This window comes from Bubalus kerabau, chromosome 5, assembly GCF_029407905.1.
Source record: "Bubalus kerabau isolate K-KA32 ecotype Philippines breed swamp buffalo chromosome 5, PCC_UOA_SB_1v2, whole genome shotgun sequence".
Taxonomy (NCBI): Eukaryota; Metazoa; Chordata; class Mammalia; order Artiodactyla; family Bovidae; genus Bubalus; species Bubalus kerabau.
Genome location: NC_073628.1, coordinates 131,109,710 through 131,137,636, shown reverse-complemented (window position 1 = coordinate 131,137,636; position 27,927 = coordinate 131,109,710). Strand labels below are relative to the sequence as shown.

Here is a 27,927-nt window from a genome sequence, read left to right as displayed (position 1 = left end):
AGTTCTTCTTCACTTTCTGCCATAAGGGTGGTGTCATCTGCATATCTGAGGTTATTGATATTTCTCCTGGCAATCTTGATTCCAGTTTGTGCTTCCTCCAGCCCAGCGTTTCTCATGATGTACTCTGCATATAAGTTAAATAAGCAGGGTGACAATATACAGCCTTGACGTACTCCTTTTTCTATTTGGAACCAGTCTCTTTTTCCATGCCCAGTTCTAACTGTTGCTTCCTGACCTGCATATAGGTTTCTCAAGAGGCAAGTTAGGTGGTCTGGTATTCCTATCTCTTTCAGAATTTTCCACAGTTTATTGCGCTGCACACAGTCAAAGGTTTTGGCATAGTCAATAGAGCAGAAATAGATGTTTTTCTGGAACTCTCTTGCTTTTTCCATGATCTAGCGGATGTTGGCAATTTGATCTCTGGTTCCTCTGCCTTTTCTAAAACCAGCTTGAACATCTGGAAGTTCACGGTTAACATATTGCTGAAGCCTGGCTTGGAGAATGTTGAGCGTTACTTTACTAGCGTGTGAGATGAGTGCAATTGTGCAGTAGAATGAGCATTCTTTGGCATTGCCTTTCTTTGGGATTGGAATGAAAACTGACCTTTTCCAGTCCTAGCCATCCACTAGCAAAGGAGGCCAGAGCTAAATTATTTGCTTTTTTAAAGGAGAGAGACATAATAAACATACTGGTACAACTAATCCAATAAGAAGCAGAAATGTTGTAGGAGAAGGGGAACAGTTGACATTATGTTAGCTTGAACAACTTTCTAGTAAGCTTTCTAGAAATCTGTGTTTATGTATTAAATATGTGTTTCTGTATTAGGTTGGCATGAAAAAATCTGTAGCTGTATATATATGTGTGTATACTTTTTTTTTTTTTTAATACAGAACTACTTTGAAAGAACATTTGAGAATCCATAGTGGAGAAAAGCCTCATCTCTGTAGTATCTGTGGACAAAGTTTTCGTCATGGAAGCTCATACAGGTAGGTCAAGCCATTCTATCTCCATTTTATACTCTCTTTTCTTAACATTGTGTTAGTTGTTTGATGAATTAAAACATGTCTTAACATTTGTGATGAAGCAAAGCTGTGCAGAAAAGTTTATAGACTTTTGCCTCTTCTTTATGCCTTTTAATATTTTCTTCATTCTGTAGTATAAAATATGTTAATATCACTAATAGTAATGCTTTACTAAGTCGTTTTTATTTAAATATTTCATTACTTTTCTTTGAATCAAAATTCATGAAAACTCTGGTGTTCTTAAGTTGGTGTATTTTTTCAGTCCTAATTGTCAAAGAATGTTTTTGTTACAAAAATATGACAAAATTGAAAACTCGAGGATTGTCAATCTTAGAACGTTTTCTGAAAATAAGTTGTAACTTAAGTGATTATTTTTACAGCTGAATGCTGACTACCTTTGCAATTTATGAAAAGTTGTTTTTAAATGAATAAATAATAGGTGACTATTTATTGTGAAATATGTATACAATTTTAAATCTTATCAGTGTTCTCAGGATTTTAGTTTTTACACTGTTATTTCCTGTTTTTAAGTTTAAACAGAATGCTGATTTTACTGATTTTAGTCATAGCAGAATCAACACCTGTTTTGACAACTTGAAGGAAAGGGTGTTTATTTCCCTAGGATGTATACAGATGGAATATTGTGGGGATAAAAATAACTCAAGTTAAATGAACTCTAATAATCTGTTATTTATGATAACCTTTTATAATCTGTTTCTAGGTGATTGTAAAATGAGCCACACTTTATTTGGTTGGTGTGAAGGAAAGGAGTGAAGTGTGACTGTCAGAAAGCTGAGTCCTTATCGGCTTTGCTAAGTTCTCAGTTGTCAGTGTGTAAGCGGTGTCAGTTGTCCAGAACAGGACTGATTCTCAGTGATTTGCTCTCATCACACATCTGTCGCTTGTGCACTTACCTCGTTTGTCGATTCTGATTCTGTCCCATTCAGTCCTGCAACACCGGCTGACACCCCTAGACGTCCGGTAGGTTCCCAGAAGCAGGTTAGGAGCCTCATGTCAGGAAGGAATGTCATCCAGAGGTAGTGGAGTCTGTGCAGATGTCGAAGTGCTGCCCAAAAACAGCTGAGTGGGAGCCCTGGAGTCAGGTGTGAAGCGGGAAGGCCCCTAGAAGTCAGAAATGGAGCAAATAATGATGGGTGAGCGTGGTTGAGTAGCAGCCCAGTTCGCATTATTGAAAGTTAATCGAGTTTTTCTCTTTCCTTGTCACCGGTGTCAGTGGGCTTCATTTATTTTTTTTTCTTTATAGACTTCACTTACGAGTACATCATGATGATAAAAGATACGAGTGTGATGAATGTGGGAAAACGTTCATTCGTCATGATCACCTTACGAAGCACAAGAAGATACACTCAGGTGAGGCGCACTTTGTAGCGATTTTGCAGAGCGCCTGAGAAGCCGCAGCATGACTGTGCTGTCTGTAATTTACGTAGCTTGGTGTATTTGGTCGCCTCTTTGTAAACAATGCTGATTATAAAAGCTTTTTTAAAAAGCATCTGTTTAAGCTTTTTTAAGCATTTCTTTTAAAAAGAGACATAATTTTGTGACATGTTTTTTTGGTCTCTGTAATTTTAATCATTTGGTTACCCTTGATGATCACAAACGGACTTCTAAAATTTGTTTCAATCAGATTCTCAAAATTTGCATTTTGCATATTATGTGGATATGTGAAGTTATTACCATTGGTACTTTTTTGAATCAAGAAGTCATGATTATATTTCTCATTTTAATTGGATTTCAAAGAAGCTAGCAAAACTTAGATCCCTCAAGAGGATCATTGTAATTGGGGTGTTAAAGTTTATGTACCAGTGAATTTTTGAAACCGTATCTTTGGAAGAGCACCTTAATAATCCTGATCAATTTCAGATCTTTATTCTGTATTTATAATTTTTATACTCTGGGGATTTCTTTCATATTTTCCTCTCAGATTGATGTTCAGGAAGTGCTAAGAGAGCCACCTTTATGAGCACAATGATGGGAAAGAGCCATCTCTCTCTGAACCCAGTAGAACAGGTGATTATTATTATTATTTTAACCATAATTTAAATGGACAGTGTGCAGCAGATGTAGCAATTTCTTTAATGATCCCCGTGAGGCAGACTGCAGTTGTTATCACCACTGTTAATAGCGCTAAAGTTCTGATGACTTTTTCATTGGCATTGTGCATTTCCATTTTCAGGAGGAGAATTGTAAATTTCTGATTCTAGAAGTCACATGGTTTAATTGCACACGGGTAATGAGACTGATTTTTAAAGAGCAAGCCTTTGTAACTGAATATAAGAATAGAGGTGACAAATTGGACTCATCTAGAACTTTCCTTTATATTTGTATTTTGGCTCATTGCAAATGTAAGAAATCCCCACAGATGAAAAATCTTTAAAAGTAAAGTGTAAAGATCTGAAAATGTTCAGGTCCTTTTTTATAAACAATAAGACAGCCTCATCTTGATTCATTGTATATTCATTTGAGGTGTTTGATATCCAGACTTATATATTCCTTAAAAAAAAAAAAAATCCTGAGTTGTGAAGTCCTTTCATTATCTCACCCTGTTACACTGAAAGTCAAGATTTGAAGTCTGCAGCAAAAGGCTACCGATCCCTTCTCCAACTGGGGAGGAGGATTCACATTCCTAAAAATAAGTACAGAGTCACTGAAGAAACATAAATTTGAGTATTAATATAAGGCAAACAGCCCGGATAAAGGGTGGCTTTACCTTTCTGGTATCTGTTTTCTACCACGGTGTGTTAACTGCTGGATAATTTTGTTTCTGGGGATAAAAAAGATTGACATGCATATTATAACAAAAATATTTGGGTCTTTAAGGTGAGAAGGCTCATCAGTGTGAAGAATGTGGAAAATGCTTTGGCCGTAGGGATCATCTCACTGTTCATTATAAAAGTGTACACCTTGGAGAGAAGGTGTGGCAAAAGTAAGTGAAAAGGCAAAGTTTCTCATCATCACCTTGGATAAAGCTAGGTTGGAGAAAAGTTGTCTCATAGTTTATTGTATTTAATTGAGGATGGGTTAATCAGTGACCTTTTCTCCAGCTTATCTAGCTTCTCTGCAGATGTAAAGGAATTGAATGTAGCATAATTTTTCATACTTGTTTTCAGTTGATTCAAACACTGGGAAATGGTAGACATTGAAGTGAGTAACTAATATAAAATTGTGGCCTTCTTTGGGGATTTCATTTATATTTGGTTGCAGTAGCTCTTGGAGAACTAAATATAAATGAACATACTGCCTACATTTTGTACTTAATATGACAACAATTATTGGAAAATGTTGTCAGAATTTAGATCCCTTTAATGACACTGATAAATGGTACTTTATTGGAAGGAGGTATGTACTGTCTTTGAACATCAACTTTTTAATACAATTTAGATACCCAGGCTTAATAACTTGGATTGTGTGAGTATGAGATGTTCTAAGAATTCATGTTCTTGGAGTAGGTATTTGGATCAAATGGTCTAAGATGTCAGGAAACTTAGTGTAACGCTGACCTAGATAATCATGGAACCAGAATTTGTCTCTTACATGTTCTGCAAGGGCTGCTAGGAGTGGATCTAGACTGGAGCCTTGTGATCATTTCCACGGTGCGGTTTTGTGGTCAACCCCCGCTTACCCATCTCAATGATTTTTTTTTTGGTCCCTATAATTTTTCCTTCTCATTTTTAAGTAGAAAATAATATATAAAAGTTTGATGATTTAAAGCTTAAAATAAAGTAGTTTAAAGTTGAAAATCTAAAGACATCTTTTTATAGATTTATTTGTTGAGTATAACTGGAGGAGGAAGAAACAGGGTTAAGGTTGATGTTTAAAAAGTATCTCCATGTTCATTTTATTCTCTGCTTTAATAATGAGACAGTTACGTATGAAGTTACAATTTATTTTCACTATTAAAACACTCAAATCTTTTTCTTTTCTTAGATATAAAGCAACCTTTCATCAATGTGATGTTTGTAAGAAAATTTTTAAAGGCAAATCAAGTCTGGAAATGCATTTTCGGACACATTCAGGTAAAACCTAATGGGTATTTTATATACATGTATTTATATATTTGTTTATACATTATATATATATATATTTATATATGTATATAGTCTAATTATTCAGAAGTGATAAATGGATGTTTATACTTTGTTGTTCTTGGTGAAATTGGTTTTTTTCCTGCCAGTAAAATTTTTACTTATTAAAATTGGTGTCATGAATGGACATTAGTCTGATCATTCTGTTCCATATTATGTAAGCTTCAATACTTTTGAATATCATTTTGTAGAATTTGGGGAAAATTTTTTCCATAGAGAATTTATTTAACTTTCAGTTCTCATTTTCTCCTTTCCTGGTTGTTTATGGTTCCTCTATATCTGCATGGCTCTATGAAGACATTTTATTTCCTTATCTTCTAAAAGAGTAATTCAGATACGACCTTGCTGTTGCTTGTCAAGTCAACCATTGTATGGTTTTCCTTTTTACAGTTTTTTTACATTCAGTTGTGATGTATAGGTAGTTGTAGTAGAATGATTCACTTCAGCTGCTTTCTAGGACTTGAAAGTGAAAGTCATTCAGTCATGTCCAACTCTTTGCAGCTCCATGAACTATACAGTCCATGGAATTCTCCAGGCCACAATACTGGAGTGGGTAGCCTTTCCCTTCTCCAGGAGATCTTCCTGACCCAGGAATCTAACTGGGGTCTCTTGCATTGCAGGCGGATTCTTTACCAACTGAGCTATCAGGGAAGCCCTTTCTAGGACTTATCATTTTCTAAATCTTTCCTTTTTTTCCTTTGGCAATTCTATCATATTTTGAAACATAGATTGTTGGATTTTTTCCTATATGTTGTCATAGTTCTTGTTTTACTTCTCATGTAAATTAATAATTTTTAAAGCTTTCTTTCCTTCTTTTTGGGCTTCCCACGTAGTCGGTATAGCATCTGCCTGCAATATGGGAGACCTGGGTTCTATTCCTGGGTCGGGAAGATTCCCTGGAGAAGGAAATGGCAACCCACTCTAGTATTCTTGCCTGGAGAGTCCCATGGACAGAGGAGAGGAGCCTAGTGGGCTACAGTTCATGGGATCGGAAGAGTTGGACATGACATAGTGCTATCTTTCTTTTCCTTCTTTTTAAGAAAGAAAGCTATTAATACATTTATGGCTGTTTGCTTTATATTTAGTTTGGAATTTGTCAAGCTGCCATTCTGGAAGGGAAATTAATTTATTTTATATTTCTCATATTTAATGAGAATTGGAAATAACTGAATTTGGGCAATTTCAATAGCACAGAATTACAGTAAAAAATCTATTACTGGGACTTCTCTGGTGGTCTGGTGGTTAAGTGGTCCCAATGCAGGGGGCCTGGGTTCAATCCCTGGTCAGCAAACTGGGTCCTGCATGCCACAACTAGGAGCCCCCATGGTGCAGCTAAGACTTGGCACTGCCAAATATTTTTTAAAAATTAAGATAGAAAAAGGAATTTGTTACTGATACAGTAACTGTGTTAAACGTAAAAACGCATCTCCCTGAAAATGAAAAAGTCCTAATTTGGGGGTTACATAAATAGGAGTAAGAAATGAGGAAACTATATTAATACTATTCTCAATGCTAGTTAAGAATAAACTTATGATTTGAAGGAGATAGTTAAAAGTTAATTTGAAACCATTGATGATTTAAGAACTGTAGAACTATAGGAATTACCTAGAGGAGAAAGTTATTAAGGGCTGTCTTTATAACTGCATTAAGTTTTTTTAAAACATTGATTTGTAGTAATTAATTGATAACCAGTGATTTTGGAATCTCATCTCTGAATATGTCACAGTTAGTTAGAATTAGGGACAAGTCCCTCTTTCCATGGAAAACTGGGGAAATGAGCTCTCTTACAGATTAAGACAACACTTAATGGCAGTTACAAAATGAGATGGAGGAATCATTTGAAGCAGAGGTCAACCTACTTTTTTGGTAGAGGACTGCAGAGTAAACATTGGAGAAGGCGATGGCACCCCACTCCAGTACTCTTGCCTGGAAAATCCCATGGACGGAGGAGCCTGGTAGGCCGCAGTCCATGGGGTCGCTAAGAGTCGGACACGACTGAGCGACTTCACTTTCACTTTTCACTTCCATGCATTGGAGAAGGAAATGGCAACCCACTCCAGTGTTCTTGCCTGGAGAATCCCAGGGACGGGGGAGCCTGGTGGGCTGCCGTCTCTGGGGTCGCTCAGAGCTGGACACGACTGAAGCGACTTAGCAGCAGCCTAGCAGATAGTAAACATTAAAGGTTTTGTGGCCCCAGCAGTCCAGACCACAAGCACTCAACTCTCTGTGGTAACATGAAAGCAGCCATAGACAAGGTATAAATAAAAAGAACGTGACCACATTCCAAGAAAATATTATTTACCAAAACTGTCATTGTGCGGTTTGTCCCATCTGTTACTTAATGCTTTTTTCCCTTGTCTTCACTTCCTTGTAATTGTGAAGTCTTTTTATTACCCGTTTTCCCCTTGGTTTACTTGTTAATTGCATATTCTTTCAGTTTTCTTTTAGTAGTCACCCTGTAGATCACAATGTGTTTTCTTAAATGATTAGACTCTATCTCAAGTTAGCTCATCATCCCTTTTCAGGCAATTCAGAGACCTTACAACACCTCATCTGTCACCCTTTATGCATTGTGTGTTTTAATTTTACATATACTTTAAGTGACATAAGACCTTATTATTTTGTTATTTTCCTTTAAATAACTTGTATTATTCATTTTTGCTCTTCATTCCTTCCTGCATTACCATTCTTTGACCTGGAATCATATTCTTTCTGCATGAAGAATTCCCTTTTGTGCATATCTGCTGGCACCAAATTCTCTTAGGTTTTGATTGTCTGAAAATGTTTTTATTTTACTTTATAGAGGACATTTGGCTGACTATAGAATTTATGTTAGTGGTTATTTTTCTTTCAGTAGTTTAGATGTCATTTTTTCCTCTTTGACCTTCTTCAGTTTTTGTTGAAAAATATACTGTCAGTCTTATTGTTGCTCATTTAAAAGGAATTTCTTTTTAATTGCCTACTTAAGATTTTTCTTTTATTTATTTTTGATAGTTTCTTATAGTGTGCCCAGATATGCTTTTTTTTTCCTCTTTTGTATTAATATTTTTTTAGATATATAGAACTTATTGCGTCTATGACTTGAGGCCTTTCATTTAGTAAGATTGTCAGCCATTTTTTCTTTCCAATTCTGCTTCTGACCTATACTCTGTTTTCTTTCTGGGACTCCGGTTATATGTATATTAGACTGTCCACTTTGTCTTATGTATCTCTCTCATGCAAGTGGCTTCCAGTCCAAGCTTATGATGTGACAGCTTTATAAGGTGAAAAGAATGACCCAGGCTAAAAATGTCAATGTTAGTAGGGCTCCATTTCTTTCTGGAGTTGCTAAGGAAGAGTCTGTTCCCACTCGGTTGGATTATTTATTGACTTTCAGGAGTAGGACTGAGGTTCTAGTTTTGTAGCTAGTCGTAAGCTGAGATCTTCTCGGCTTCCAGAGGCTGCCACATTTCCTGAGTCCTAGCCTCCTCCTTCCGTTTTCAGAACCAACAGTGTGGGTTTGAGTCCTTTTGTCACAGCTGTCTGACCCCTTCATCTTCAGTTATCACTGCTTTTAAAAATCTATGTGATTTTGGGTCTACCTGGTTAATTTCCCCACTTCAGGGTCTTTAAGCTTAATCATATCTTCAAATATGTAAGGTAACAAAATCATTCCTTTCAGGGATTAACCAACCACCCTGGCTACTTTAGGAATTTATACCATTAATAGGAAGAAACAAAAACTACAGTGTGAGAACCTGACTCAGGCACAGCCAAAAACTGGCTTCCTTATTCTTGATCCTGATCAACTCTCCTTATTTTAATCTCAGGCTACAGACACCAGTATTACTACTTCTTGTTCCAATCCAAAGCCCCAGGTTAGTCAGAGTTGCTGTTTTAGTTTTTAATCCTTCTTGATAGGAAGAAATCAAATGCTCTAGTTTTACAACTTCTTTAGGGGCTATAGTGAGAGCAAGCCATAGTAACAATAGCGTGAGTTTATCAGGTACTCACCATGTGCCAGGATAATGCTGAGCACTACTATTTACTTTTCTCATTCAGTCCTTTCACCAGTCTGTGAGGCAGGTACTATTAACAGGTGAGGAAATTGTACTTAGAAGTTGGGGAGTTTGCTCCAGGTTTGCCTGGTAAGTGGTACAGCTAGAATTCAAACCCAGATCTTTCTGATGTTTGAGTTCATTCTCTTTTTCTCTTTATCGGTTACTATACTGTCTCCACTTTGTGATAGCATATATTAATTGCTTTTATTAAGTTCCTATAAGTATTCACATGGAAAATTTACTGCTTAATTAATATTATTGTCTTAACTGAATGTATTTTACGGTTAATTTCATTTGTGTTCAAACAGGTGAAAAACCATACAAGTGTCAAATTTGCAATCAATCTTTTAGAATTAAGAAAACTTTAACAAAACACCTGGTCATTCATTCTGATGCCCGGCCTTTCAACTGTCAGCACTGTAATGCGACATTTAAACGGAAGGACAAGCTGAAATACCACATTGACCACGTTCATGGCATAAAGTCTCCCGATGACCCTCTCAGTGCTTCTGAGGAAAAACTCGTGTCCTTGCCGGTAGAGTACTCATCTGACGATAAAATCTTTCAAACAGAAACAAAACAATACATGGACCAGCCCAAAGTCTACCAGTCGGAAGCCAAGACCATGCTACAGAACGTGTCTGCCGAAGTGTGTGTCCCCGTGACGCTGGTCCCGGTGCAGATGCCTGACACGCAGGGTGACCTGGTGCGCCACACCACCACCCTCCCGCCCCCTGCTCACGAGATCTTGTCGCCACAGCCGCCGGCCGCGGATTACCCTCGAGCCGCTGACCTAGCTTTTCTGGAGAAATACACGCTTACTCCTCAGCCTGCAAATATAGTTCACCCAGTCCGACCCGAACAGATGCTCGATCCTAGAGAACAGTCTTACCTTGGAACGTTATTGGGCCTTGATAACTCCACTGCTGTACAAAATATATCTAATAGTGAGCATCATTCATGAGCAAATCTAAACATTCCACAGACTTCTTCAGTGGCTATGCACAATGGTAGCCTAGCGCTGACAGCTTTTAAATTAGTGGGGCTGCTATTTTTTCATTTTCTGTATAGTTTCTCAAGTCCTCAGATGCTTTTCCAATCAAAAAAATATGTATCTCTGTTTACTGAACATATTTGAATATTTGGACCCATTTTGAGGTATATAACATTTGAAATAGACATTTTGTGATTTTTTTTTAAAAGATTATTTAGTGCTAATTTTTAACTCTCTTAACTTTTCAAAACTATCAGCTGTTGACATTATGGGGGTATTTGTTTTTAAACATCGGTGGAAGTTTTTATTCTCCTTTAGTCTCATTCCTCTTTTCTCCTTTCCCCATCTTCCAAACAAGTGTTAAGGAACATGTAACCTTTAAGAAAGAATGTCAGAGTGTACTGATAATTGCAACTGTTCCTTATCCTGACTTAAGTTTCATGATTATTTCTTCCAGATTGTTAAAAAAATGAAATTAGGAATTTGAATTTATAAGAAAGTCTTGGGATAGATCTGTGTTATTTTTTCATCTGGCCATAATTTCAGTTTATCACTATTCTTTGGTCTTTTGACAGACTCAAGACCAGAAAGCTGACTAATGTAGGATTAACTTGTTAAATGAAACGCAGAACTGAAATAATTATCAAAATGATTGGTTTTTGCCTGTGCTTCAATTATTATGAATAAGAAATGGAAATACAGATGTAGGCATTAAATTATACAAGTTGAAAATGTGTTAAAAGCAAAATATGGCAGTTTTAACTAGATATTTTTTAAGGTAAATTAACCGTTTGTATTTTGTCATTTATTTCAGAAACATTAACAGTATATCAGCATATATCATCATCTAACTAATTAAAATTCAGTTAACAAGCCACTTTTGGTCTCATTTACCTTGGCCAGCTGTAACTCTGGGAAATAGAACCTAGAGATTTTTGTTTAATTATTAGAACAGGTGCCAACAAATTACAAAATTCGTGTCTAACTGAACTGAATGTTCATTTACTTTAATTAGAGCGAACCATTCCTTGTATACATATATACATGTAACCTAGATCTTTATTTTTACTTTACACATAACCCTAATGTCTGTGATTATCCTTAATATATATGTTTGTATGATACAAAAGTTGAGGACTTGGTAAAAGGAAATAGCAGTTGGAGCAAAACCTCACTGATTAAAATTAAATGAGGAAAAGAAAAAGTCAGCCAAAATTGTGAAATACCTTAAAGATGTGCACTTTCCATACTCTGAAGTCAATTTAAACTTAAACTAGGATGTTTCCTAGTGGAGCTGCTCGAAGGATTAGAGACTAGGCAGGGTTGATTTATTATTAGCATGTCCTTATGTAAACTACTGGAAAATAGCAATTTTAAGAGTTTTCTATTTCAGTTTTGTTTACACTCCTAATTGCTTTAAGCACTTTTTTTGTGTAAACTGTAAAGTCTGGCCCAGCCCTTGTGAAAAAAAAACAAATCACAAATAAAATAATGAAGTTTAGCAAAAAATTTTAACCACTTAATAATGTGGAAACTTGTTTGCTGAAGCACTTAAGAAATGAAGGTACTTTGCAGGAATATTTACCACACTAGTGGAAAAAAAAAAAAAAAGTTGAAAATTGGGGCAGTTAACCAAAGTAGCTCATATAACTAGTAAAGCCAACCTGAGTTTTGCCTCATTTGTTGAAGTTTGGTTATAATTCTCCTGTAACTGATAGGTACAAGCAATGTATTAATATTCTTTTTAAAGCATTCTTACTTTTGTGTGGAAATGTTGTGTCTGGGGTACTTAACATGATAGAACTTGACTATATAAGGTACTATTAATTTGTCTTTCAAACTGACTTTTAAAAACATCTCTTTATGATTTTTATCATAAAGACTTAACTAAAAGACTTACTATGATGAAAAGAAATCACTTCTAAAAATGTACCCTGCCTTGAATATAAAACAATGTAGAAAAGTCTGGACTTACACAAAGGCAAATCGTATATATGTATATGTGTGTGGTATATTATATGTTTGGTAGCAGAAAAAGAGGGTGTTGCATTTTCACATTCAAAAGAATACTTTGCTTTTTGAAGGTATTGACTTTAGGGTTCTTTTAATAATAATCTCCTAATGCTTTAAATATATAATTTGATTGTAGGAATTGGTTTACAGTATAGAACTTTTCTTGAATACATCTCTTATATAAAGTGAAACATAATTATATTTACTTATTATTGTAGATAACTTAAAACTTGAAAAGTAGTTTACTGTTTTATAAAATGCTTTCACAGTTAACTCATTTAAACCTCATAGCCAGCTCTGAAGTAGAAATGGCATGCTGTATTCCCATGTTAGAGATAAAGAGTCTGAGGTTAAGCCTACATCGTTAATAAGTGGCAGAGCTACTAATAGGGGAAGAAATAGAGCATTAATGAATGCTTTCCAGGTGCCAGGCACTGCATTTTCTCATGTAATCTTAAAAATAGTATGGGAGGTAGGTAGTATAATTCTTATGAAGAAATAGTCTAAGCGGGCAAACTAATCTTCTGCCTCTAATCTCCAAATTAGAATATAAGAAGTCTTAAAATTGTGAAAACCTCATGGATTTGGGCAAACTGAATGTATATATAAGTTTTTGAAGTTGGCACAAAAAATATGAAATGAGGCCTGCTCTTTTCAGTTAAGTGTTTGTCACATTTGATTTGGAGTATTTGGGGCAAATGCTCCATTAACTCTAAAATCCATGAATTCTGTAACTATACTTAAAATTTTGAATCTTGCAACTAAGGTCAGCCTCATTCAGAATTTTTTATTTTATGAGCATAATTTATTGTTTTAAATTAATTTTGTAGCTGATAGCTGTTAGCACTTATTATGTAAATTGAATAATTTATCAAATGTAGAAATTTGTTAACCTAATCCATTTTTACGTAAATACGCCAAAGATTTTTAGTAGGTTTTAAAATAGTTTAAAAGAATTTAAATTCTTTGTTGTTTGAATAAATATTTGTCCAAAGAAGCAGAGTTGAAGTCCTAGGATTATGGATTTTCTAAAAAAAAATCATTAGTTTGAATACTAAGACTAAGTGTTTGTGTTTATATGTATTAGAAATAAGAACAGAAGAAAATACTCCGGGAGTAGTCATACCGACAAGCCAATTACAAGTAAGAATACTCTGTTTTCCTCAGTTTAATTAATTGAATGTTATCTTTTAAGTGGACACTATTAATTGCTAAATAATAATAAGCTTATTTTTTACACTACACTATTAAAATAATTTTGCCTTAGAATTTTTTTAGGACAAACTGAAGATTTTTTTGTAACAAACCCCACCTATTTTTTTGCAGCCTAAAATACCATTTAAGATTAGGGTTTGTTCTTCATGCCAGCAAGATTTCACTAGCTATGAAGGCGGTGATCTTTGCATACTTTTAAGTAACTTAGTCATTTATTGAAGAGGAGTAGCAAAAATAGGGTTTTAAATTGGTGCTTTATTAAGTGACTTCCTTTAAAGTGATGGTACATCATAAAGTAGGTACACTAATAATTTTCTGTCAACCTTAAAATTGTCGAAACATCTTGGCAGAGTGAGTGACTATAAGCTATTAGTTAAGGGCTAGTAGGTATTCAGAAATCATTCATTGCTTTCACTCTGTCATTAACAAGTGAATTAAAAACACCATTAACTGGTGTGTGTGAGTGTAAGTTTGCGTTCTCTTCTCGCAGGTCATTCTGCTGTATCATGGGTGGGAAGTCAGATGTGGAGCATCAGCTCTGCGACAGTGTCCTTTTGACCATGCCCAGTCATCTCTGGATTGAATGCTTTGTGCCTTTTCAGATTGAGGCAGCAGTTTGTAGTAGCTTAGAGTTGACTCTGCTGGCTAGGTTGTGCTGGTTAATAAATGATTGTGGTTGTTTTGTTATTGTTATGGGTCTTATGTTTGTGTTGCCTGCTGGTCAGGCAACAGTTGTTTTTTTTTTTTAGGTTGCTTTATATTTTTGTAGGGAAACTGGCATCAAGTACTAGTATGAATTTTTTTTTAATCTTTACTATTGTGGCCTTTCTAGTTACTGCAAAGCCACTCCTGGGCCTGTCTCTAGATACTCACTAGAGGAATCTGACAAATAAAATGAGCAGTGTCTCTTCCCATCTCCCACCTTTTCTTCTGAATAATCCATTACCAAACCACCCTGCTCTAAAAAGCAGCTTCTTCACTCAGTTTGCCTAAAACTGAGCCAGAGGTGATGGTTTGAGATGAGTCTCTAAAAAACAACATCCCAACCAACTGACAACTTGAGTTGATGAACTCAGGAAAAATCAGGACTTTTGAAGTCGTATTTGGATCATTCTAAGATTCAGTGCCAAATTTTAAATGACTCAAAATGTATTTTTTAATAAGGAGCAAGTCACATTTCTAAAACCTGTAATAGTGTTATGGTAAATGTCACTTACTATTAGGCTGAATAATGGATAATGTGACAATAATTTTGTAGTAATTTCTAGGAACCACAGACAGTTCTTTTTAGGTCCTCCCCTTTCTTTTGCACATTCCTCTCTAAAGTCTGTAGTGGTTTTTGGGGAGGGGGGACTATTCCCTGTTTCTTCAAAAATTATTTCTACTTCAAGGTACTTTTATTCTGGACTAGTGGCATATTTTATGTGCTTCCTCTTTGGCAGTGGCCTTAAGAAGGCAAAAGTAGCAGCAGTAGGTCATGTGGAGAATGAGGGGAAGGGCTGGTGGAGAGAGTATCTTTCCTGTATTTACTCTTCATCTTTCAATTTGCTGTGCACTGATCTTGAGTCTGTGACTGTTGAAAAATCCCCAAATAGTTTAAATTGAGCCTCTATAGCCATTCGTATAAAGAGAAAGTAAGAATTATATTCAGAGAATAGAGGTTATACAAAATGGATATGTCTTTTTGTTCTGCTTTTCCCCCCCTAACTTCTTAGGTAAAGAAGTAATTTTGGTGCTCATATTACTGCTAGAGATTCTAAAACATTTCTTGAATGAAGAGTGTGCACACTTATTGTTATTTCACCCTGTTGCTTGGTATTCCTGCTTTATGATTACACAATTTTTATTCCTTGTAACAATCGGACTTTTCTTATCCCTGTGGATAAAACTGTATTACAGCTGATGACTGAGGCTGCCAAAAATGAGCACAGAGGTGGGCACTTGGATTATGAGATTTATGATGTACATTAAAGTGGAAATGCTTTTGAACCTGTTTTCAGACTCCAATCTTAAAATTTTGTTTTTAATCATTAGAACTTTTAAAAGCAACTACAAAGAAAAATCTAAAATACCAAGATTTATTATTTTGTCAACTGTGTGTAAAGTATCTTGTGAGTTTTCTAGATATTTTGACTGTCTTGTGTTTCCTGAATACCAATGTCTTTATAGAAAAATTCAGTTCTCTGTGAAGACTAGGAAGTGTGTTGTATGCTGAACTAGTTCTTTGTCTTGTTTTGATATTTAAATAAAGTTCTTTGGTCCTAATAAAGCATTCTAGGTTTTATTGAACACATTTTCACAGCATGACAATGCACAGTGCTCTGCCTGCCTCCTGAAAAATTGAAAGAAAAGACAGTGAACACATAGAAAACCAAACTCTTGGAGCACAGGTATTAAAATTTTATTCACTTTTCATAAGCTAGATATAATTTCAAATATTTTATGTTAAATGTAAAAATCATTAATATTTAATGGTTTTTAATCCAACCAGTCCATCCTAAAGAAAATCAGTCCTGAATATTCCTTGGAACGACTGATGCTGAAGCTGAAACTCCCAATACTTTGGCCCCCTGATGTGAAGAACTGACTCATTAGAAAAGACCCTGATGCTGGGAAAGATTGAAGGCAAGAGGAGAAGGGGACGACAGAGGATGAGATGTTTGGATGGCATCACTAACTCAATGGACATGAGTTTGTAAACTCTGGGAGTTGGTGATAGACAGGGACACCTGGTGTGCTGCAGTCCAGGGGGTTGCAAAGAGTCTGACATGACTGAGCAACTGAACTAAATTGAAGTGGCTAAAGAGGAGAGTGAAAAGGTTGGCTTAAAGCTCAACATTCAGAAAACTAAGATCATGGCATCTGGTCCCATCACTTCATGGCAAATAGATGGGGAACAGTGGAAACAGTGTCAGACTTTATTTTTTTGGGCTCCAAAATCACTGCAGATGGTGACTGCAGCCATGAAATTAAAAGACGCTTACTCCTTGGAAGAAAAGTTATGACCAACCTAGATAACATATTCAAAAGCAGAGACATTACTTTGCCAACAAAGGTCTGTCTAGTCAAGGCTGTGGTTTTTCCAGTGGTCATGTATGGATAGGAGAGTTGGACTGTGAAGAAAGCTGAGCGCCAAAAAATTGATGGTTTTGAACTGTGGTGTTCGAGAAGACTCTTGAGAGTCCCTTGGACTGCAAGGAGATCCAACCAGTCCATTCTAAAGGAGATCAGCCCTGGGTGTTCTTTGGAAGGAATGATGCTAAAGCTGAAACTCCAGTACTTTGGCCACCTCATGCGAAGAGTTGACTCATTGGAAAGGACTCTGATGCTGGGAGAGATTGGGGGCAGGAGGAGAAGGGGACGACAGAGAATGAGATGGCTGGATGGCATCACTGACTCGATGGACATGAGTTTGAGTGAACTCCGGGAGATGGTGATGAATAGGGAGGCCTGGCATGCTGCGATTCATGGGGTCGCAGAGTCGGACACGACTGAGCTACTGAACTGAACTGAATTAATATATTTTCAGACATTAATAACAGCTATTATACTTGAAGCAGCCACCTGCGGTTTTTCCCCAAGAAGTCTAAAGTGCAGAAAACCTCATGGATGGGCTGTCCCCTGTGACAGTGAGGGCCATTCTCACCAGTGCCCCTCACTCCCAGAACTGTACACTCTGGCCACAGGAGAGGCCACTGCTGGTTTATAAAAGGCACAAGCTGTATCACAGGACACGCCTGGCCTTGCCAGCTGCTGTCTGCATCTGGCACCATAATTCAGCCTCTGTGGGCAGCTGGTAGCTCAGTCAACTCCATGGACAGGAGTTCATTTCTTTGAAGCATGTCTTCCCAGTGGAGTCAGTGCTGTGTGAAAAACCTAATTCTCTACTGCTGTGTAACAAATTAGACCAATTACAGCAGACAGTGTCTTAAAACAGCAGGCATTTATTGCCCGCTGGGTCCAGTGGGTCAGGAGTCTAGTGGCTGAGCTGGTGGCTCTGGCTCAAGATCTCCCCTGGAGCTGGGGTCAAAGCTCATGGCAGTGCAGTGGCAAGAAGGGGCAGAAGAGCTATCCCTCGCCCAAGGTCAGGGGCAGCGGCCGAGAAGAACTACCCGATGCCCGAGGTCAGGGGCGGTAGCTGAGAGGATCAACCCCACATCCAAGGAGCAGTGCCTGCACGGGTGGAGGAGGGCTGAGAGGAGCTACTCCACGTTCAAGGTCAGGAGGGGCAGCCGTGAGGAGATACCCCTCGTCCAAGGTAAGAGAAACCCAAGTAAGACGATAGGTTATTGCGAGAGGGCAGACGCACTGAAACCATAATCACAGAAAACTAGCCAATCTGATCACACGGACCACAGCCTTGTCTAACTCAATGAAACTAAGCCATGTCCTGTGGGGCCACCCAAGAAGGGCAGGTCATGGTGGAGAGGTCTGACAAAATGTGGTCCACTGGAGAAGGGAATGGCAAACCACTTAAGTATTCTTGCCTTGAGAACCCCATGAACAGTATGAAAGGGCAATATGATAGGATACTGAAAGCAGAACTCCCCAGGTCGATAGGTGCCCAATATGCTACTGGAGATCAGTGGAGAAATAACTCCAGAAAGAATGAAGGGATGGAGCCAAAGCAAAACAATACCCAGCTGTGGATGTGACTGGTGATAGAAGCAAAGTCCGATGCTGTTAAGAGCAATATTACATAGGAACCTGGAATGTTAGCTCCATGAATGAAGGCAAATTGGAAGTGGTCAAACAAGAGATGGCAAGAGTGAATGTAGACATCTAGGAATCAGAAACTAAAATGGACTGGAATGGGTGAATTTAACTCAGATGACCATTATATCTACTACTGCGGGCAGGAATCCCTTAGAAGAAATGGAGTAGCCATCATGGTCAACAAAAGAGTCCGAAATGCAGTACTTGGATGCAATCTCAAAAACAACAGAATAATCTCTGTTCCTTTCCAAGGCAAACCATTCAATATCACGGTAATCCAAGCCTATGCCCCAACCAGTAATGCTGAAGAAGCTGAAGTTGAACGGTTCTATGAAGACCTACAAGACCTTTTAGAACTAACACCCAAAAAAGATGTCCTTTTCATCATAGGGGACTGGAATGCAAAAGTAGGAAGTCAAGAAACACCTGGGGTAATAGGCAAATTTGGCGTTGAAATACGGAATGAAGCAGGGCAAAGGCTAATAGAGTTTTGCCAAGAAAATGCACTGGTCATACCAAACACCCTCTTCCAACAACACAAGAGAAGACCCTACACATAGACATCACCAGATGGTCAACACCAAAATCAGATTGATTATATTCTTTGCAGCCAAAGATGGAGAAGCTCTATACAGTCAGCAAAAACAAGACCAGGAGCTGACTGTGGCTCAGATCATGAACTCCTTATTGCCAAATTCAGGCTTAAATTGAAGAAAGTAGGGAAAACCACTAGATCATTCAGGTATGACCTAAATCAAATCCCTTATGATTATACAGTGGAAGTGAGAAATAGATTTAAGGGACTAGATCTGATAGAGTGCCTGATGAACTATGAATGGAGGTTCGTGACGTTGTACAGGAGACTGGGATCAAGACCATCGCCATGGAAAAGAAATGCAAAAAAGCAAAATGGCTGTCTGGGGAGGCCTTACAAATAGCTGTGAAAGGAAGAGAAGCGAAAAGCAAAGGAGAAAAGGAAAGATATAAGCATCTGAATGCAGAGTTCCAAAGAATAACAAGGAGAGATAAAAAAGCCTTCCTCAGCGATCAATGCAAAGAAGTAGAGGAAAACAATGGAATGGGAAAGACTAGAGATCTCTTCAAGAAAATTAGAGATACCAAGGGAACATTTCCTGCAAAGATGGGCTCGATAAAGGACAGAAATGGTATGGACCTACCAGAAGCAGAAGATATTAAGAGGTGGCAAGAACACACAGAAGAACTGTACAAAAAAGATCTTCACGACCAAGATAATCAAGATGGTGTGATCACTCACCTAGAGCCAGACATCCTGAAATGTGAAGTCAAGTGGGCCTTAGAAAGCATCACTACGAACAAAGCTAGTGGAGGTGATGGCATTCCAGTTGAGCTATTTCAAATCCTGAAAGATGATGCTGTGAAAGTGCTGCACTCAATATGCCAGCAAATTTGGAAAACTCAGCAGTGGCCACAGGACTGGAAAAGGTCAGTTTTCATTCCAATCCCAAAGAAAGGCAATGCCAAAGAAAGCTCAAACTACCACACAATTGCACTCATCTCACACGCTAGTAAAGTAAAGCTCAAAATTCTCCAAGCCAGGCTTCAGCAATACGTGAACCATGAACTTTGAGATGTTCAAGCTGGTTTTAGAAAAGGCAGAGGAACCAGAGATCAAATTGCCAACATCTGCTGGATCACTGAAAAATCAAGAAAGTTCCAGAAAAACATCTATTTCTGCTTTATTGACTATGCCAAAGCCTTTGACTGTGTAGATCACAATAAACTGTGGAAAATTCTGGAGGAGATGGGAATACCAGACCACCTGACCTGCCTCTTGAGAAATCTGTATGCAGGTCAGGAAGCAACAGTTAGAACTGGACATGGAACAACAGACAGGTTCCAAATCGGAAAAGGAGTACATCAAGGCTGTATATTGTCACCCTGCTTATTTAACTTATATGCAGAGTACATCATGAGAAACACTGGGCTGGAAGAAGCACAAGCTGGAATCAAGATTGCCAGGAGAAATATCAATAACCTCAGATCTGCAGATGACACCACCCTTATGGCAGAAAGTGAAGAGGAACTCAAAAGCCTCTTGATCAAAGAGGAGAGTGAAAAAGTTGGCTTAAAGCTCAACATTCAGAAAACGAAGATCATGGCATCTGGTCTCATCACTTCATGGGAAATAGATGGGGAAACAGTGGAAACAGTGTCAGACTTTATTTTGGATGGCTCCAAAATCACTGCAGATGGTGATTGCAGTCATGAAATTAAAAGACACTCCTTGGAAGGAAAGTTATGACCAACCTAGATAGCATATAAAAATGCAGAGACATTACTTTGCCAACAAAGGTCCGTCTAGTCAAGGCTATGGTTTTTCCAGTGGTCATTTATGGATGTGAGAGTTGGACTGTGAAGAAAGCTGAGTGCCGAAGAATTGATGCTTTTGAAGTGTGGTGTTGGAGAAGACTCTTGGGAGTCTCTTGGACTGCAAGGAGATCCAACCAGTCCATTCTAAAGGAAATCAGTCCTGGGTGTTCATTGGAAGGTTGATGCTGAAGCTGAAACTCCAGTACTTTGGCCACCTCATGCGAAGAATTGACTCATTGGAAAAGACTCTGATGCTGGGAGGGATTGGGGGCAGGAGGAGAAGGGGATGACAGAGGATGAGATGGCGGATGGCATCACTGACTTGATGGACATGAGTTTGAGTGAACTCCGGGAATTGGTGACGGACAGGGAGGCCTGGCATGCTGCAATTCATGGGGTCGCAAAGAGTCAGACACGACTGAGTGACTGAACTGAATTGATTGAAGAAGTGGCTGAGAATTTAGACACATTTTGAAAACCACCACAGATTCTTGGTTCCAGAAGAAGCATTCTCCGGGTCCATGGTGAGGTACAGTCTCCAGACTCAGCAAACGCATGCACTCCAGAGAGGACAGTACCACCTCATCCATGACAGAAGGGGCTTAATGTAACCCACACACCACAGGCAGCTGGCTGGTCCTGGGTAGGGGTGTTACACTGGGGTTTCTGCTTGGCCTTTGTTAGTCGGAAAGAGGTCCTGACACCTGAGCATGACAGGTTATCTTGTTTGCTTGAGTTGTGAACTCCTTCTTGGCCATGGATGCTCTCTGCTGGGCATTTACTTGGGACGCAAATTTCTTAACTTCCTGTCCCTATATTGGGAGGTCCTTTAGCATACCTCTCCTTCCCAGATCTACTTGTCACCAACTTTTCACTTTTTCTTTTTCCAAACCTTTGACCAGCTGCCCAACCTGTTGGCTGCTGTCTTTGAGTCAGCAGAGAACGGACTCACATCTCCCCTTTGAAGAGGACCAGATGCACCTGTGCAAATCCTGCTCTTGAGAGTGTTGTCATCTACTCCTGAGAGGAAGATGAAGTGTAGCTCTACTCACATCTGGCCTACCACCCACATCCATACCTCAGTTCAGCTGACTTCAGTCACTCAGTTCTGTCCAACTCTTTGGAAACCCATGGACTGCAGCATGCCAGGCCTCCCTGTCCATCACCAACTCCCGGAGCTTGCTCAAACTCATGTCCATCCAGTCAGTGATGCCATCCAACCATCTCTGTGGTCCCTTTCTCCTCTGCCTTCAATCTTTCCCAGCATCAGGGTCTTTTCAAATGAGTCAGCTCTTCACATCAGGTGGCCAAACTATTGGAGTTTCAGCTTCAACATCAGTCCTTCCAATGAACACCCAGGACTGATCTCCTCTAGGATGGACTGGTTTGATCTCCTTGCAGTCCAAGGGACTCTCAAGAGTCTTATCCAACACCACAGTTCAAAAGCCTCAATTCTTCGGTGCTCAGCTTTCTTTATGGTCCAACTCTCACATCCATACATGACCACTGGAAAAACCATAGCCTTGACTAGATGGACCTTTGCAGACAAAGTAATACCTCTGCTTTTTAATATGCTGTCTAGATTGGTCATAACTTTTCTTCCAAGGAGTAAGTGTCTTTTAATTTCATGGCTGCAGTCACCATCTGCATTAATTTTGGGGCCCCCCAAAATAAAGTCTCTCACTGTTTCTATTGTTTCCCTATCGATTTGCCATGACGTGATAGTACCAGATGTCATGATCTTAGTTTTCTGAATGTTGAGCTTTAAGCCAAATTTTTACTCTCCTTTTTAACTTTCATCAAGAGGCTCTTTAATTCTTTGCTTTCTGCCCTAAGGATGGTGTCATCTGCGTATCTGAGGTTATTGATATTTCTCCCAGCAATCTTGATTCCAGTTTGTGCTTCATACAGTCTGGCATTTTGCATGATATATTCTGCATATAAGTTAAATAAGAAGGGTGACAATATACAGCCTTGACGTACTCCTTTCCTTATTTAGAACCAGTATGTTGTTCCATGTATAGTTCTAACTGTTGCTTCTTGACCTGCATACAGATTTCTCAAGAGGCAGGTAAGGTGGTCTGGTATTCCCATCTCTTGAAGGATTTTCCACAGATTGTTGTGATTGTTGACACAGTCAAAGGCTTTGGCATAATTAATAAAGCAGAAGTAGATGTTTTTCTGAAACTCTCTTGCTTTTTCGATGATCCAGTGAATGTTGGACATTTGATCTCTAGTTCCTCTGCCTTTTCTAAATCCAGCTTGAACATCTGGAATTTCTCGGTTCACGTACTGTGGAAATCTAGCTTGGAGAACTTTGAGCATTACTTTGCCAGCATGTGAGATGAGTGCAATTATGCAGTAGTGTGAACATTCTTTGGCATTGCCTTTCCTAGAGATTTGATTGAAAACTGACCTTTTCCAGTCCTGTGGCCACTGCTGAGTTTTCCAAATTTGCTGGCATATTGAGTACAGAACTTTCAGAGGATCACCTTTTAAGATTTGAAATAGATCAACTGGAATTCCATCACTTCCACTAGTTTGCTTGTAGTGATGCTTCCGAAGGCCTACTTGACTTTGCACTCCAAGATGTCTGGCTTTAAGTGAGTGATCACATTATCGTGGTTAAGTGGGTCATTAAGATCTTTTTTTGTGTAGTTCTGTGTATTCTTGCCACCTCTTCTTAAAATCATCGGCTTCTGTTATGTCTATACTGTTTTTGTCTTTTATTGTGCCCATCTTTGCATGAAATATTTCCTTGGTATCTCTAATTTTCTTGAAGAGATCTCTAGTCTTTTCCATTCTATTGTTTTCCTCTATTTCTTTGCACTGATCACTGAGCAAGACTTTTTTATCTCTCCTTGCTAGTCTTTGGAACTCCACATTCAGATGCGTATAACTTTCCTTTTCTCTTTTGTCTTTAGCTTCTCTTCTTTTCTCAGCTTTTGAACTGTGGTGTTGGAGAAGACTCTTGAGAGTCCCTTGGACTGAAAGGAGATCCAACCAGTTTATTCTAAAGGAGATCAGTCCTTGGTGATCTTTGGAAGGAATGATGCTAAAGCTGAAACTCCAGTACTTTGGCCACCTCATGCGAAGGGTTGACTCACTGGAAAAGACTGATGCTGGGAAGAATTGGGGGCAGGAGGAGAAGGGGACGACAGAGGATGAGATGGCTGGATGGCATCACTGACTCGATGGATGTGAGTTTGAGTGAACTCCGGGAGTTGGTGATGGACAGGGAGGCCTGGCATGCTGCAATTCATGGGGTTGTAAAGAGTCTGACACGACTGAGCGACTGAACTGAACTGTGAGGGTCTGAGATTTTATACAACTAAAGTTTTATTGGAACACATTAAATGAGCCCATTAATTTACACATTTTCTATGACTACTTTTACGCTACCGTTCCAGGAGAAATTGTGTGGCCTCCAAAGTCTAAACTATATGGTATCTGGTCCTTTACAAAGAAGTCTGCCATCGGGGATCTAATCCAAAGAGCCAAACAACTGATTGTGACAAGCAAACTTCTGTTATCAAATCAGCAGTGTCCAACAGCTTGGGGCTGAGTGGGCCCAGAGTTCACAACCTGCAAAGATGACTTGGGTCCTGTAATATCTTCTCCTCCCATGCTGCCTCAGTCTGTACCTTGGGAAGGTGGGGGTGTTCCTTGAGCATTTCATAAAGGAATAAAAAGCCTGGTTAATGGAAGGATGTTTGCCATCCAAGGAGAATGAAACCCTCATAGTCAACAAGAGTCTGAAATGCAGTACTTCGGTGCAATCTCAAGAATGATAGAATGATTTCTGTTCGTTACCAAGGCAAACCGTTCAATATCACAGTAATCCAAATCTATGCCCCAACCACTAATGCCAAAGAAGCTGAAGTTGAACCCTTCTATGAAGACCTACAAGACCTTCTAGAACTAACACCAAAAAAGATGTCCTTTTCATCACAGGAGACTAGAATGCAAAAGTAGGAAGTCAAGAGATACCTGGAGTAACAGGCAAGTTTGGCCTTGGAGTACAAAATGAAAGCAGGGCAAAGGCTAATAGAGTTTTGCCAAGAGAACACACTGGTCTTAGCAAACACTGTCTTCCAGTAACACAAGAGAAGACTCGACACATGAACAGCACCAGATGGTTAACATCGAAATCAGATTGATTATATTCTTTGCTGCCAAAGTTGGAGCAGCTCTATACACTCAGCAAAAACAAGACTGTGAGCTAACTGTAGCTCAGATTATGAACTCCTTATTGTAAAATTCAGACTTAAATTGAAGAAAGTAGGGAAAACCACTAGACCATTCAGGTATAACCTAAATCAAATCCCTTACAATCATACATGGAAGTGAGAAATAGATTGAAGGGATTAGATCTGATAGAGTGCCTGGAGAACTATGGATGGAGGTTTATGACATTGTACAGGAGGCAGTGATCAAGGCCATCCCCAAGAAAAAGAAATGCAAATAGGCAAAATGGTTGTCTGAGGAGGCCTTACAAATTTGCCATGAAGTGATGGGACCAGATGCCATGATCTTAGTTTTCTGAATGTTGAGATTTAAGCCAGCTTTTTCACTCTTCTCTTTCACTTTCATCAAGAGGCTTTTCAGTTCCTCTTCACTTTCTGCCATAAGGGTGGTGTCATCTGCATATCTGAGGTTATTGATATTTCTCCTGGCAATCTTGATTCCAGCTTGTGCTTCTTCCAGCCCAGGGTTTCTCATGATGTGCTCTGCTGCTGCTGCTAAGTCGCTTCAGTCGTGTCCGACTCTGTGCGGCCCCATAGACAGCAGTCCACCAGGCCCCGCCGTCCCTGGGATTCTCCAGGCAAGAGCACTGGAGAGGGTTGCCATTTCCTCCTCCAATGCATGAAAGTGAAAAGTGAAAGTGAAGTCGCTCAGTCGTGTCCGACTCTTAGTGACCCCATGGACTGCAGCCTACCAGGCTCCTCAGTCCATGGGATTTTCCAGGCAAGAGTACAGGAGTGGGGTGCCATTGCCTTCTCCCGATGTGCTCTGCATATAAGTTAAATAAGCAAGGTGACAATATACAGCCTTGACGTACTCCTTTTCCTATTTGGAACCAGTCTGTTGTTCCATGTCCAGTTCTAACTGTTGCTTCCTGACTTGCATATAGGTTTCTCAAGAGGCATGTCAGGTGGTCTGGTATTCCCATCTCCTCCAGAATTTTCCACAGTTTATTGTGATCCACACAGTCAAAGGCTTTGGCATAGTCAATAAAGCAGAAATAGATGTTTTTCTGGAACTCTCTTGCTTTTTTGATGACCCAGCAGATGTTGGCAATTTGATCTCTGGTTCCTCTGCCTTTTTAAAAACCAACTTGAACATCTCCAAGTTCACGGTTCACATATTGCTGAAGCCTGTCTTGGAGAATTTTGAGCTTTACTTTACTAGCGTGTGAGATGAGTGCAATTGTGTGGTAGTTTGAGCTTTTTTTGGCATTGCCTTTCTTTGGGATTGGAATGAAAACTGATCTTTTCCAGTCCTGTGGCCACTGCTGAGTTTTCCAAATTTGCTGGCATATTGAGTGCAGCACTTTCACAGCATCATCTTTCAGGATTTGAAATAGCTCAACTGGAATGCCATCACCTCCACTAGCTTTGTTCGTAGTGATGCTTTCTAAGGCCCACTTGACTTCACATTTCAGGATGTCTGGCTCTAGGTGAGTGATCACACCATCTTGATTATCTTGGTCGTGAAGATCTTTTTTGTACAGTTCTTCTGTGTGTTCTTGCCACCTCTTGTTAATATCTTCTGCTTCTGTTAGGTCCATACCATTTCTGTCGTTTTTCGAGCCCATCTTTGCATGAAATGTTCCCTTGGTATCTCTAATTTTCTTGAAAAGATCTCTAGTCTTTCCCATTCCATTGTTTTCCTCTACTTCTTTGCATTAATTGCTGAGGAAGGCTTTTTTATCTCTCCTTGTTATTCTTTGGAACTCTGCATTCAGATGCTTATATCTTTCCTTTTCTCCTTTGCTTTTTGCTTCTCTTCTTTCACAGCTATTTGTAAGGCCTCCCCAGACAGCCATTTTGCTTTTTTGCATTATCTTCCCTGGGTATGGTCTTGATCCCTGTCTCCTGTACAACGTCACGAACCTCCATTCATAGTTCATCAGGCACTCTATCTATCACAGTACCTGACAGCTATTTCTTGCTCATTAGATTTAATCAGCAAACATCATCAATATAATGGACTGGCAGATGGGGCTGACTCTGCTGGAAAGTGAGTTTTGTGGAAAGAATTACAAGTTCTCAGCCTTTAAAATTTTACCGAAATTACTTTGCCAACAAAGGTCCATCTAGTCAAGGCTATGGTTTTTCCAATGGTCATGTATGCTTGTGAGAGTTGGACTATAAAGAAAGCTGAGCACTGAAGAATTGATGCTTTTGAACTGTGGTGTTGGAGAAGATTCTTGAAAGTCCCTTGGATTGCAAGGAGATCCAACCACTCCATCCCAAGGGAGATCAGTCCTGGGTGTTCCCTGGAAGGACTGATGTTGGAGCTGAAACTCCAGTAGTTTGGCCACCTGATGCGAAGAGCTGACTCATTGGAAAAGAACCTGATGCTGGGAAAGATTGAGGGCAGGAGGAGAAGGGGACGACAGAGGGTGAGATGGTTGGATGGTGTCACCGACTTGATGAACATGGGTTTGGGTGGACTCAGGGAGTTGGTGATGGACAGGGAGGCCTGGCGTGCTGCAGTCGCAAAAAGTCAGACATGACTGAGCAACTGAACTGAACTGAACTGAAGATACATTTTCACAGGGTTCCACTCTCTCCCCTTAGGTAAGAGGCTGGCAGGGTTGGGTATTTAATTAGTGCTGCCACATTTACCAGAAGACGTGGGCTTGGTCTTTGGCCATATGTTCCAGGAGACCACAGGGAGTGAGGGGCTTCTTCAGAGCTCCTATCCACCCATTCTTATTCTCAATATATGTTCTTAGTGGTACCTTCATTTTCTTTTTCTCTATGTATTCTCTCTAGGGTGTCAGGTAAAACCAGAGGACACTAAGCTTGGACAGTGTCCAGTGGATAATTTGAGGACTCAGGATGCTACCCCACCCTTTGGATTGTCATGGTGTGTTTCTTGCTAGTAAGAGTTTATCCCTGTGTTTCTCAAATATGAGCAACTCAATTCAGAATTCTACCTGAAGAGGCAATTTCCCAAGGCCAGTGTTGTATCAGCCAAGGTCACTAAGGAAATAGTTGGCCCTCTCCAATTTACTGTAATTGAAGGAAGGTTAATAAAGGGACTATTCACAAAGATAGGTCTGGGTTGCAGGGAAACAAGCAATAGGGTCTTATCCTGGGCCTAGTGACACTGTGGTGTCCCCACATCCAGATCTCCAATAGGAGAGGGCACCTCTCCAGCTACTTGTGACTTGAATGTGGAGATGGAGCCAGCCCATGGTGGGTGGGGTGGGGGGGCATACCCTGGCTTACCTCTTTGAC

The 27,927-nt window shown here is 39.3% G+C and overlaps 1 protein-coding gene across 1 annotated transcript in view; it reads left to right on the top strand.

Moving 5' to 3' along the window:
* The window catches only part of ZBTB41 (zinc finger and BTB domain containing 41), a 40,546-nt gene extending 24,887 nt beyond the window's left edge, over positions 1-15,659 (top strand). The window contains exons 7-11 of the mRNA XM_055583136.1: positions 891-986; positions 2,287-2,393; positions 3,861-3,966; positions 4,968-5,056; positions 9,474-15,659. Of these exons, the coding sequence (XP_055439111.1) occupies positions 891-986; positions 2,287-2,393; positions 3,861-3,966; positions 4,968-5,056; positions 9,474-10,129 (1,054 nt within the window). The 3' untranslated portion in view covers positions 10,130-15,659. The remainder of the gene's footprint in view (positions 1-890; positions 987-2,286; positions 2,394-3,860; positions 3,967-4,967; positions 5,057-9,473) is intronic.
* The last annotated feature ends 12,268 nt before the right edge of the window (positions 15,660-27,927 follow it).